The sequence below is a fragment of the Emydura macquarii genome, unplaced genomic scaffold (genome assembly GCF_026122565.2).
Source record: "Emydura macquarii macquarii isolate MOO-44397 ecotype Brisbane River unplaced genomic scaffold, CSIRO-AGI_Emac_v2 contig_1477, whole genome shotgun sequence".
NCBI classification, from domain to species: Eukaryota; Metazoa; Chordata; order Testudines; family Chelidae; genus Emydura; species Emydura macquarii.
Window position 1 is genome coordinate 5875173 of NW_027131614.1, and position 12688 is coordinate 5887860.

At 39.0% G+C, this 12688-nt stretch overlaps 1 protein-coding gene across 3 annotated transcripts in view; it reads right to left on the reverse strand.

The window, feature by feature from the left end:
• The window catches only part of PKIA (cAMP-dependent protein kinase inhibitor alpha), a 61176-nt gene that overhangs the window by 2779 nt on the left and 45709 nt on the right, over window positions 1–12688 (reverse strand). The window contains exons 2-3 of one of the 3 annotated variants that reach the window (XM_067553584.1): window positions 10483–10577; window positions 5368–5545 (exon numbers count right to left, since the gene is read on the reverse strand). In XM_067553584.1, the coding sequence (XP_067409685.1) occupies window positions 5368–5518 (151 nt within the window). In that variant the 5' untranslated portion in view covers window positions 5519–5545; window positions 10483–10577. Of the gene's footprint in view, window positions 1–5367; window positions 5546–10482; window positions 10704–12688 lie in introns of those variants that run through there. The other 2 variants (XM_067553585.1, XM_067553583.1) reach the window with 2 other exon arrangements.

Genomic DNA, 12688 nt, shown 5'->3' on the forward strand with positions numbered 1-12688 from the left:
CTAAAAGGTTAAGAGGTGACTTAAGAATGATCTATAAGTACCTACATAGGCAGAACATATCTGATATTAAAGGTTCTTTTAGCTGCTAGATAAAGGCATAACAAGATCATGGTAGGAAATTGAAGCTAGACAAATTCAATCTGGAATAAGGAAGAAATATTTAAACAGTGATGGTAATTAACCATTGAAACAATTTACCAAGGAAAATGGTGGATTGTTTGTTATTTATACTCTAAAGATTGGATGTCTCCTAAAAACAATGTTTGAATTATAGCATAAATTACTGGGCTTGATGCTTGAATTTCTGGGTGAAATTCTATGGCTGGCATCATGCTGAGGTCAGAGTAGAGGATCACAATAGTCCCTTCTGGCCTTAAACATCTAAATATTGTCACAGGGAACTGGCCCCTTTAAGGGGAGATGGCCCACTCACACCTGTGCCATAATTAATTAGGTGCTTCCCAGCCTGAGGGGGGGAACTAAGGAGGGTCAGGTGGTAGTTTGTGGACACCTGGCTTTTATCATAAGGCTGACAAAGCTCAGTTTAGGGAGTTGGAACCACAGTGAATGGGAAGCCTCCTGTGGGAGGCAAAGAGCCAGGGTCTGCAGAAGGCTGGGTACTGCAGGGGAACCAATCTGGGAACCCAGGGCTCTATACTGGAGCAAAGAGAAACAAAGAGTAGGTAGACTTCTATGGAAAGCCCCCAGTGAGGGTCTGCTGGAGTCTGAGGGGACTCCAGGGAAGGAGTCAGGGTTCTATCTCATAGCCAGAGAAACTAACAGGTGGACCCAGAGGGACTGGGACTGTGGCAGAGGGCCTCAGGGAAGGAGCCTCAGAGTTGGGGCTCTATCCCAGAGCCAGAGAAAAAGACAAACGTAACCCAGAAGGGACTGGGAACAGGGCCCAGATGCTGGGTATTGGAGAAGCCCTAAAGGCCAGAAGAATCTTTTGTTTATTTGGGACTTTTGTTTGGACTTATTACTCCAAAAAGGGATTGATGTCAGAGAACAACCCAGCCCGAGGGCTGAGCCATGTAAACTCTAGGGTGGAGGAAACTGAGACAAGGAGTGTCTGCAGTGCCACACTCAGCCAGCAGGGGGTCATTCCAGGGCAGCCACATCCTGTGACTATTTTGCAGGTCACTCCACTATTTGAGGATAGTAAGTTAAAAAAAATATTGTGGCTTAAACCATCTATGCATAATCTTTTCCTACTTCAAGTTACAGTGAATATCTGCAACAGCATCATACACCCACACATGCATGCATTCACTTCTCTACTAATATGCAGTGGGACGGCACTAATACATAAATAAAATACCAAATTCATGCAAAGCATCAGCTGTTAAGGGTGAGCTTTTTGTAACTTCCTGTTACAAAAGGAAAATTTACAATAATAATAACCAGCCTGACCAAAAGCATGGAAGGTTGTGATTTGGATGCATTTTCGGCTGACATAGATAACACTTAAAAAAACAAAAAACAAAAAAACACTTGTTGCCATCCTCTTTCTGTAAACATCTGCCAACATCGGCATTCCCCTTTCTCCCAACCCATCATTCTCAATGACCAACCCAGTAATAAGGATTCTACTGGCATATGGACTTCCTACTTGAAGATAAGGTAAGTCTCTTTACTTTCCTGGCTGAAAGCTCTGAACTCTTTCCTCTCCTCAAAGCCTTTGTTATCTTTTTGAACAGTCCAGTATATATTGACAGATGTGGCTGTAAAATCTAATTTTCAGTGCCCTCTCTGTAGAGCCCTGCAAATCTGCATATATCTGCTTTATATCCATGGACCATTTTTACCTCTCTGGTTAATCCCAAATCCACATACACTGAACAGTTGTGGAAACTTAACGTTTCTCTTGTCCCGTTGGGCAGTTCCTGCCCTGCAGGGAGAATTACTGCAAGTAATAAGTTCTTGCACACACTTCCAGAGGACAGGTACAATGCTAAGGCTCCAGGAGTGAATTATTCTTTAAAGGATCTTTCTCAACTCATTCTGTCACTGACCAGTCTATAACACCAGTTGTCTTGCATTTACTGCCACTGGCTTTTGCTCTTTGAGACTCATTGAGTGAGATATGGTATTGCCAGTTTTGAACATTCAAAAATCAGGATTGGCTTAAAAAATAATTTTAGCTTCTTTCTATTTGCTTTCTGGTTTCTGAGGTTCCATGGTGTACTTGGGCCATGTTTTTTCCCTGCAACCATGAGGGCCACAATCTTTTTTTTTTTTAAATGCAAGTTGAGATTCTCATGCAATGTTAAAATATATCGCAAGACTTACAACAAAATTGCGAGAGTTGGCAACACTAGAAATACTTTAAGTATAGCTGCTAATGATCTCTCCGATCAATCTCTAACTTATTTTGCCTGCCAGAGACTCTTGGCCTTTTATGATCTATTAACTCTTCCAGAGGTCACATCACTGACATAATCTATCAAAATTTATTGTCGTCTCTACTCGCTGTTACTGCCCCAAACTTAGGCTTTCATTCCAATTCTGTATAGCTCTGCCTAAATCAACATTCTCTCCACTCCCTGATTTTCTCTGAAATGCCTGGACCCACTCAGTTTTCACAAGGAGGCATCCCTCTCAACTTCTCACCTGCCAATTCTGTTCCCTCCTCTCTATGATGCAACTGCATATACCTGGAACTTTATTTTTTCTCTCTTGACTAATTTGTATCCATCTAATCTCAATGCCAACATCCCTCATTGTACTTTTTAACCTTGGTAAATGGATCACTTTATTTAAGTCAGGCGCCGGGCTAGTCTGTGTTGAAGTCTGGATAAAAAGTGTTGCAAATTGGGTTTCACGGTCTATTCTGACAAGGTGAAAGCTCAGCTCACTGAGCTAATAACTTCTCTATGAGCATATGAGTATAAAGCCTTGCTTTCCTGTTTTCAGCCATTACTGAGGGCAGAGATGTCTCAAACTTCCTGTTTTGGTTTCCTACTTATCCAATCTGAAAAGTAATTCTTCCAAGGGAATAAAAGTTGCATTGCTGCAAAAAAAAGACTATTCATATTTATTTTAAATACATTGTTGATTAAAATGTGCCCACTGTAGTTATTAGGAGATTGCTTATGACAGCTGGTTTATTTCAACTAGAGAGCACAGGAGTACTTGTTCTGAAGGAATATAATTATACATAATTACTTGCACTTTTGCAAAAATGAAGTAGATGATGACAGTCAAATTTTGGACCAACCAATTTAGTTGAGTTTGTCACTATCTTGGCATGATTTAACTAATAGAAGTACTTTTCAGCAGAAATCTGGCAACTTTTTGGTAGCATGTACATTGGCAAGGTCAGTCTGTTCCTCACAAACAGGTGCCTGCATCAGAAAGCTGCCAAAACTGTTGAGTGGCACCAGGTGTTGGACAGACCTGGTGAGTGAACTACTTTCTTACCCTGACACAGGTTTGGTGGGGCATCCTTTCCTGACACTGGTGTAACAGTGCTAGGGACACAATGCAGAAGACCTGAGTTTGAGGCTTTTGATTTAGCACCTTTAAAAAAAACAAAAAAACAAAAAAAAAAACCTACATTCACTTTGCAGAATCAGTTATGGGGGGAAAAAATGCTCCAAAACCCCCAGACCATTCCCAATCTGGAAGGTTAACAATATATCCAACTGTATAGTTTAAGAGGAGGTAGAATGGCATTTCTATGTATCTTGCTAATCTAATAAGATTTTATGGACTGCTTTGAAAACTTGTCTGAAATGATTAACATTTACATAAGCAGCAAGAGAGGTCTCAGACAAACTAAATATAATCTTGAAATATGTATCAAATTTAGGGTAAGCGTTGTTATTTAACCATTCCCAGGGTTCATGAAGATTCAGGATCCTAAGTCTCCTTCCCATCACAGCAAAGCCTACTGCATCTATGTGATAAATATGCTGACATGAACTAAATCAAATTCTTTATAATGATCACAAGAGAAAGTCACTCTAGCTAGTAATTGCTCCTTCAGCACTAAGAGATACTGAACATAGTCAAAACATTGAAGTTTGACTTTGTAATTGAAATTTTGTAAAATGTAAATTTCTGGTAGGAAGAAAGTTTGAAGGGATATGCTGAATCTTGGCTGTAAGAATGTTGAGTATACCTAGAGTATAGGACAAGGGTCTCGATCTCTATTTTTAAAAACTGTATACATTAAAAAAATTATATATATATGCATGTTTATAATTGTTATATATGAAAATGTCAGACCTATCCTATTAAAAATACCTTCAGCCTTCTGAAAAATATAGCTCCAGAAGGCTATATATGGCGATTGCATTGGAGGTGGACATACTAAGGATACAAGTTGGCTGTTACACAAGTCCAGGAACATAAACAAACCTCACCATCTCTGCGCCCTGATCTGTACAGTGTGGAGGGACACTCTCAAACCTCTCACTGTCCCCACTGAAAGAGCACATGCACCCCTACAAGGTAACTGCTTGCCACTGGACAGTCCTTTCTTGGACTCATTGTCTATTTTCCCACGAGGACCAAACAACCTGCTGCAGCTGGAGGAAGTGGTAAATCAGAACTAGGTTTATGTCAGGGCCATTAGAATCAAAAGGAAAAAAATGTCAATATTTACTACAAGTGTGTGGGGGGGAAGTCAATAGGAAAAGAAGTTTCAAATAAAATGAAACAAGGATAATCACATGAGAATCACTTTGTCCTGTAACTGCTGTACAAATAGCAATTACTCCTACAATAACCTTTAGGTAGGGATGTCTTATTCCCATTATACAGTTGAGAAAACACAGAGGAAGCTTAAATGAGTTGGTGCCAGCCCAAACAGCACATTAATGGCAGCGCCAACATTAAAAACACACAGACAGACATACACTGCTTTACAACTCAGACATGCCTGGCTCCCAGGCAGTGTCCACTAGCCTAATCCACAGCCTCCAAGGAGGCAAGAGTGGATGTATAGCCGAACACTGGAGACTAACCCTCCACCCCTGGATCCAAACACAAACGCCCACATTAAAAATCAACCATAAATTCATTTACAATTATCTTCAGAACTGCTTTTAACCTTCTTATTCTTTTGCAATGGAGAGAACGTCTGATTTTCCATAAGCAAAATCCTTACGTAGATCACAAGCTCCAACACACTGTAAAAATTTCACTACTCATTTGAGTTTCGGAAGAGAAGCCATTTTAAAATCTGGGCTTCGTATGAATAGCAAAACCCACTGATTCTGCAGCATTAGATGAAGGATTGGAGTTTATCCAAGCACACCTGGGGAGTAGTGTGTGCATGTCAACCAGATTTACTAAGTTACTCATTTCTTTTATTTTCTTTTTTGGAAACAGCTGAAATAAAAGAATACAAATGCTTACCTGTTTTGTTTATATCAAGTTCTGATAACTTTAGGGATAGTTCACTAGAGTTCCCACTTGTAGAGGACACCAAGATATCATGTAGTGCATTTCTTCTACCTGTTCTTCCTGAAGCAATAAAATCTGCATATGTAGATTCCACATCAGTCATTGCTAACAAATATCCACATAGCAGTACCTAAACAGGAAGTAGAAAAAAGGTCCATATTTAGAACATGGGAAAGACAAAAAGGGCAGGGAGGTGGAAGAGAAGAACTAGATGCCTCTGATCATGAAGAATGAAACCTTTAAAAATTTGCTGAATTTACCGTGGTAACAGAGACTCCACGAACTACCGAAGTTGGCAAATTAGAGAATAAAATGAACAAAAATAAAAAAGTGCAAGGATATTGTACAACAAATGTTCTTTATTAAACTATTTTGACAATGGTAGTTTAAATATTTGAAAGAATATTTCATAATACATTCATAGGTGTATTTTTTAAAAGATGATAAATTTAATAACCTTAACTAAAGAGAGTTATCCCTGCTATTTAGTGTTTGCTGGGAAGTGGGAGGAGAGTGGGAGTTGGGAAGAATTCTTTTCTGCATGAAAGATAAAGCACATGGATTAAGAGAGTTTGAATTAGTGAAGTTCTGCTTTGGTTTTGCATGTTTTAATGTCCTTCTCTGCAGTGGAGAATGCTTTGAGAATGCTGGTACTGTGTATACCACTAGGGCTTCATAAGTTGTTTTTCCTTGCTGCGGTATTGGCTCCAAAGTGAATGCACTGCAATAAAGACACTGAAGTCAGTGGAGCTATGCTGATTTACACCAACTGAGGATCTGACCTGCAGCATCTCCTAATGGTTCAATACCTCTTCTCCCTTTATGGGAGAATTTTATTACTAATATTCTTGAAAAAACCCAGCAATAAACGTGTAGGCTTCCTTTTTGACAATCATATTTCTTTTATCTGCCCAAACTCCATTAGCATACTCACTAAAGCTTCCTGCAGAGAGCTAGATAGGTAGGTTCATACACACAGTTCTTTAAAGAAATTTTCCATTTCCAACAAGTCAAGTCTACACCAGGACACAATAGAAAACGGAGCACCAAGATCCACAAAGAAGAGGGAAGGCGCATGACTTGACCAAAGGCAGCACACATGGGGCCAAATTCTGCCCTCATTTACATGGGGGTTACTCCAGTGAAGTCACCAAGAGAAGAATTGGGACCCTGATGCCAGTTTAAACCTCACCAAGGTTTTCAGTGGATGAAAGTATATCAACAATTCCATGGGAATGAATGAAAGCAGACAAATTGGTCCACTAAGAAGGGTTATTTACTGAAAATGTCTTCAGCAAAAAATACTTTAATCTATCCATTACCAAGACTTTTTTTTTTTTGGGGGGGGGGGGGGCGAGAGGAGGGGAGGGTGATAAATAAAGCCCTAAAGAAAGACCCTTCCTCTGGATATCACAGTGTGTTTATATAGTCTATTTAGATTATATGTTAGGGACTGCCTTCTGTGTCTTGCACTGATTTGAACACTACTGTCATGGCATACATGGTTTTTTTCCTTCTCTGGGTAACTCTAGATGTTTCCTTTTCCTTCCATCTTTCTGGCTGCTGAAAACTTAAAAGAAAACACACAGACTGAACCAGGTGGTGAGGTTCAGTAGTTGCAGTTTATACCAGGAAGATCTTGAATGCAACTGAGTCTTTGGGACAAGAAGCATTTCACTTGATTCCCTTTTGCCTAAGAAACTATGAAGAACAAATGTTGAGTACGAGCTGAGCTTCACTGGGTTAGTATATTGCAGAAAAATGAAACAGTTTACGCTCCCTCTCTATAATAACACACACAGAGGTAAGATTTAACTCTTATCAATAGCTGAAACCACAGCCGCTGAAGCCAAAGGTTTCCAAGCATATATAAAATCTTCTGTTAACCTAAAGCATCTGTCACTACTGTGTACTATGGATGTATTTCCTAAGACAACACCAACATTATTTATGCAATCATTTAGAACAAAAAATAAAGAGATTTAACTTCTTTTCCTCTAACAAAACTCATGTCTTCACTGTCTTATAAATGGCCATTTAAAAAACAAACACTATCCTCACAAATCTTGTCCATTCCCTTCCCACCCTGCTTTTGTTTTCATTCCTCAGCTCCCTCCAACTTTGCACAGTCGGGGTCAGTCAGCCTAGTGCGCCTTATTGGACTCTACTGACAAGCTGTTTGAGAAGCTAGGGAAAAGGGGGTGATGTACAATATTTTATCTGGCTAAATATAGCCATATTGAATATCACTGCAAGAGTGACTTGTCCACAAAGAATTTCAAGACTATGAAGCTTCTGAAAATGAACTAGTGACACTGTATCACATGCCAAATGCTGAATGGCAGACATAATTTCACTTCTGGGAATGAGACCCATGAAACAAGAAACCTCTGATATATGCAAAATGGTGCCGTGCTTTTCAGTTAACCAAAGCTTTCTTGGGCTTCACAATAATCCATGCCAGGGTATTGCTTCCCGTAAACTGTTCTCTCTTTGTAACAATGTGAAACATGAAGCAGTTGAATAACTTATTGAATTTACTATGTTAGTTCAGCCCCAACCTACAAATGTTTTTAAAAAAAACCAAAATAAATCAACAGATTAAAAAGCAAATAGGATGAGGATGACAGTAATGGTGTCATTAGCAGCCATACAGATCAGCTCAGAAACCAGCACAAGACTTCAGACTTGCCTGTCCTTTCCTTGAAAATATGTCACACTTGACATGACCAGAAAATAACAATTTACTACTTGATTTTAATGGAACTTACTCAGGTACTATTTGTTTGGTACTTTTACTTAGGGCTGGTTTCTAGAAGACTAAGTGCAAAGCCAATGAGTAATCCACCAAATGTTAAGCCACAGGATCCGATCCTCAAGAACAAATAGCTTGGATTTTGATGATAATATAGCATCAGTCCCAAGTCTACACAGCAACTGTTTACTGCCAGGATGCGGCCTTAATCTCTTAAATGCTGCAGCAGCACATTTACCAGGAGCATTCATTTGTTCTGTGGAAAGCTGTACATCACTTTGCTGAGTACAGTGGATTTGCTCACGAATTGATTAAGCATACACTACTGCTCAATTTCATTTAAAGTGTTTTTACCTTTGTTTCACCCTGGATGTTGCAATATACTCCTCCCTGGCCCCCATACCAGTTATGGCAATTTCTAGAGCAAACATGGCTCATAGTTTTAAAGAGCTACCCTTAACTTTCCCCTAGAAGTTAGAAACTAGGATGTTTTTTCTGTCATGGGAACAAGAAATTAGTGACAAATGTCCACCTTTCATAGGGGTACTACTCTAGAGTCTCCTGCCTCGCCAGATTTACTGATCTACAGTTGGTACTGCCAGAATCCAAGGATCTTCATTTCCTTTCTTCAGAGGGCATCTATCCACCACATCTACTAGATGATAACAAAGAGGCAGGTGGTTTCCTCCAATGTGAACACCCATACCACTCCAGGAATTAGGTGTCAGGAGATAGATAGACACGGTCTTTCCTTTACCTCCATAACTGGAATACATCCCTCTCCCCAATATGTCTGGCACCAGGCCTTGGATTGGCTTTGCCCATTGGGCCCTTATTTACATATTACTGAATAACTATTTTATTGTTAGAGGCTGCGGATACTCAGCACTCCTAAACTCAATGGGAGTGGAAAGCATTTAGTAACCTTGAAGCACCAGGCCTGTTGTAGAGTATGGTTAGAACAAGCCACTCCCACAGAATGGCAGCTGTTACCCAAACCTCAGTTTCTTCTCCTGGTTCTCCATTAACTCACATGACCCCAAGAGTTTATTTAATGTTTCCCCTCTTGGATCTGTTTTATTAAATCATTCTAGTTCCATGGCCTGAGTTTACTTGTGTTCCCAGATACTAAAGTTCCATCCCTGATCAGTGAGATATCAAATAATCCCCCTCTACCCTGCCAGGTTTCTTCTATAGTTATCAGGGTTCCCTACAGCTCTTGTTCCAGGGACTGCAACACTTCTGCCCTTGGTGTAGGTTTTCTGCTTTCCTCTTTCAAGGGACTGTGCCTAAATCCTGGGCAAGCTTATCTAACCTGCCACCATCCTGGATCTACTGCTAGGGAGCTCTTTTTCTCTCTGCAAGTCTGTCCCAGGTGTGAGCAAACAGCCCATTTTCTAGGAGGCACTGTCCTTAAGTGGCATTCAGTTGACCCTCAGTCCCTTGACTCAGGTGCTGGTAAGAGTTTATGGCTTCAACCCTTACATGCCTAGCTCACACTGTGACAAGACCTCTTTTCTGATGGCAGGTATTTGGGTCATTTCATAAGTTCAGATATCAATGCGGTTTGGCAGCAAGTGAAATTAAAAACAATCCCCTGGTATATAGAGGAACGTATGCGACTATGCTGCGTGTATCAGGATGCAAAACAGCAGTGGACTGCTCAAAGCCTTCTTAGCAAACCTTTGGGTAATAACAAATCAGATATTATGCACATGTGCGCACACACACACACATTATATTACACACCTTTTAAAATGAGAATTCAGGAGTGTTTTCCATGTTATTCTAGAGTATCTAACAAAGAATATGAACTCCTTATTCTGGATTGTCTCATAAGGAGTATCTTACAAGGACTATAAATATTATTTTGCAAATATATTTGTTGTATATAAACTAACCATAACCCTTGAAAAAGATTCTTCTTTTAAAAACCCACAGAAATAATTAAATAAGTCTTTGTGTTATGTGTCCTAACACATATGCTGCAATATTTATTGACCATTTCTAATTTTCCTGTCTGCATAATCTCCTAAGTGTCACTCAAAACAATTTTGTTTTGTGTTGGCTTTTTAGGCAGTACCATGAGACATTATTCCATAAATAAAGAATTTCATTGACATCACCACAGAAATCCCTTTCCAATGTGATGGCTTCTTGCCCAGAAGACTGCAATTTATTTATTGCAATAACCATCAAGCAGTTGCTATTCTCTCTTTAAAACCCTTTTCTTCATCCTCCTTGGGAGGAGTGGAATTTGGCTTTTAGTATACAAAACTAATATTCCATGAAACATGATATGAATTTCTTACCTAACTGCATTAACAGGGTCTCCTAGGGTAAAATCTTGACGCCACTTTCCTTGCCTTCAATGGGGCCAAAATCTCATCCCTTAACTTCAAAAGTGCTTTAAAAAAAATTGAAATGTTTAAGAATAGCCAGCTATCAAGAGTTATTTAGGCGTTTCCTGACATTTTTCAGTAATATTTTCTGCTGGACTGAGTTCAACAATAATAATTACTAACAAAATATTGAAACATAAAAATATATATAATTAAAATATTTTATAACATTCAATTAACACTAATCTTTAGCATGGAAAGACTGATAATGACTTTATCTTTACAGTAGTAACCAGGGTTCATTCAAAGACCATTTCAAGTTCAGATTTTCATGGTTCAAAATTTTCCAGGTTAATTCTTGCTGTGAAATATTTTAATTCATTTCCCCCTCATACTTCCTGAAAACACTAACAAGTTATAAATGTTTAATTTAAAGTTAGCCCCTCTGAACCACATTCAGATTTTGTGATGTTTTTTCCATTCTTCTGTCTCCATAGTATGATCAAGTTACACCTCAAAATTTGATGGGGCATAATATATCTAATGGTACTGTTTATAGGTTAGTTTTGTTAATGGGGTGGGGAAGTAAAGCTCATTAAATTAACACTACTGCACAAATCTAGTGAATCCGATAGAGATAAAAATGACAAACACAGGATGCTAATGTACTGTCAGCTGAAATTCTGGAAACAACAGCTTCCACGCACACAAAGGGCCTGCTCCTACTGAAGATGGTGGGAGCAACTGAATGTCACAGGAAGCAGAATCAGACCCCAAGGAATTCACGCAGAAGAAGAGACTTCCTAAGATCTGCAGTGGGAACAGAAGAGGAGCTCCACTACAACACACCTTAGCAGGTGCACAGAATAGGTGCTCCACTGCTCTCCCTTCAAATACCTTCTTGACAAGTCTCACACATCCACTTCCTTCCTTTGATCTCACTAGCCAAATTTACAGGTTAATATTCATCTCCTTTTTATATACTGTTTATTGTATCCCCAAGATTTCCTAACATTGTATGTTACATTTCTTTCTCCCATACAATCTGGTTTTACTGGGAAAACTGGAACACAGCCTGACACTTAGTTGGCCACCGCAGTGTAAAATCCTGGCTTCACTCAAGTCAATGACAAATCCTACCATTGATTTTAAAGGGGTAGGCTTTTACCCAGTGACTTTAGTGCTCTTCTCAAGAATCTGGAAGCGAAAGCATAAAATAATGCCACATACCACAGGCTAAACTTTTTAATACACACTAAAAATCAATGCTCAGAAGCTATACAAGCCAGTAGTTCACTTGGTGCTTGAATTAAACCTGTTTGAAGGACTGGCACCTCTATTCAAAAGTCAATTGTGTTTAACCTGTCATTGCCTCACAGCCATGTTTTGTCAGTATTTCCATTATTATCATAAAAGAAAAGAAACAAAAGGAAGGCAAAAATACAACAAGCCCATGAAGAACGTCTTCGTTGTAGGTTTTGACACGTATGTTACTGGCTGCAGTTAAGAGGTAGTTTTGTTTGCACTAAAAATTACTGCAATATAAAACTTCCCTCCCCTCCCCCTCCCCATATAGTGGTGAGAATTAAGCGTGGATTTTTCAGCCTTTAAAAAAAAAATATATCAGGCTTTAACCAATAAAGGTTGTGTCATGATCTGAGCGTTACTGAAACCTAATGATCTATATTCAGCTTTCATACAGGAACAAAAAATTGTATCCTTAATACCATGCAAGTAATAGCAGAATTGTACAATTAAGTTTTTAAAGTAAAATTCAGTGAAGATTCAGCCTCTCTGTAAGGTCTTTCTATTCAACCAGAAGCCCCTATGACTATCTTCCACATGAACAAGTAATAGCTAATATGGCAATTCAAAGATTCTAAGGCCAGAAGGGACCACTGCGATCATCTAGTCTGATCTCCCATATAGCACAGGCCATAGAACTTCCTCAAAATAATTCCTAGAGCAGATCTTTTAGAAAATCATCCAATCTTGATTTTAAAATTGTCAGTAATGGAGAATCCATCCAAACCTAGGTAATTTGTTCCAATGGTTAATTACTCTTGCCATTAAAAATGTACACTTTATTTATAGTCTGAATTTGTCTAGCTTCAATTTGCAGCCATTGGATTGTGTGATATCTTTCTGTTAGACTGAATGACTCATTATTATTTGT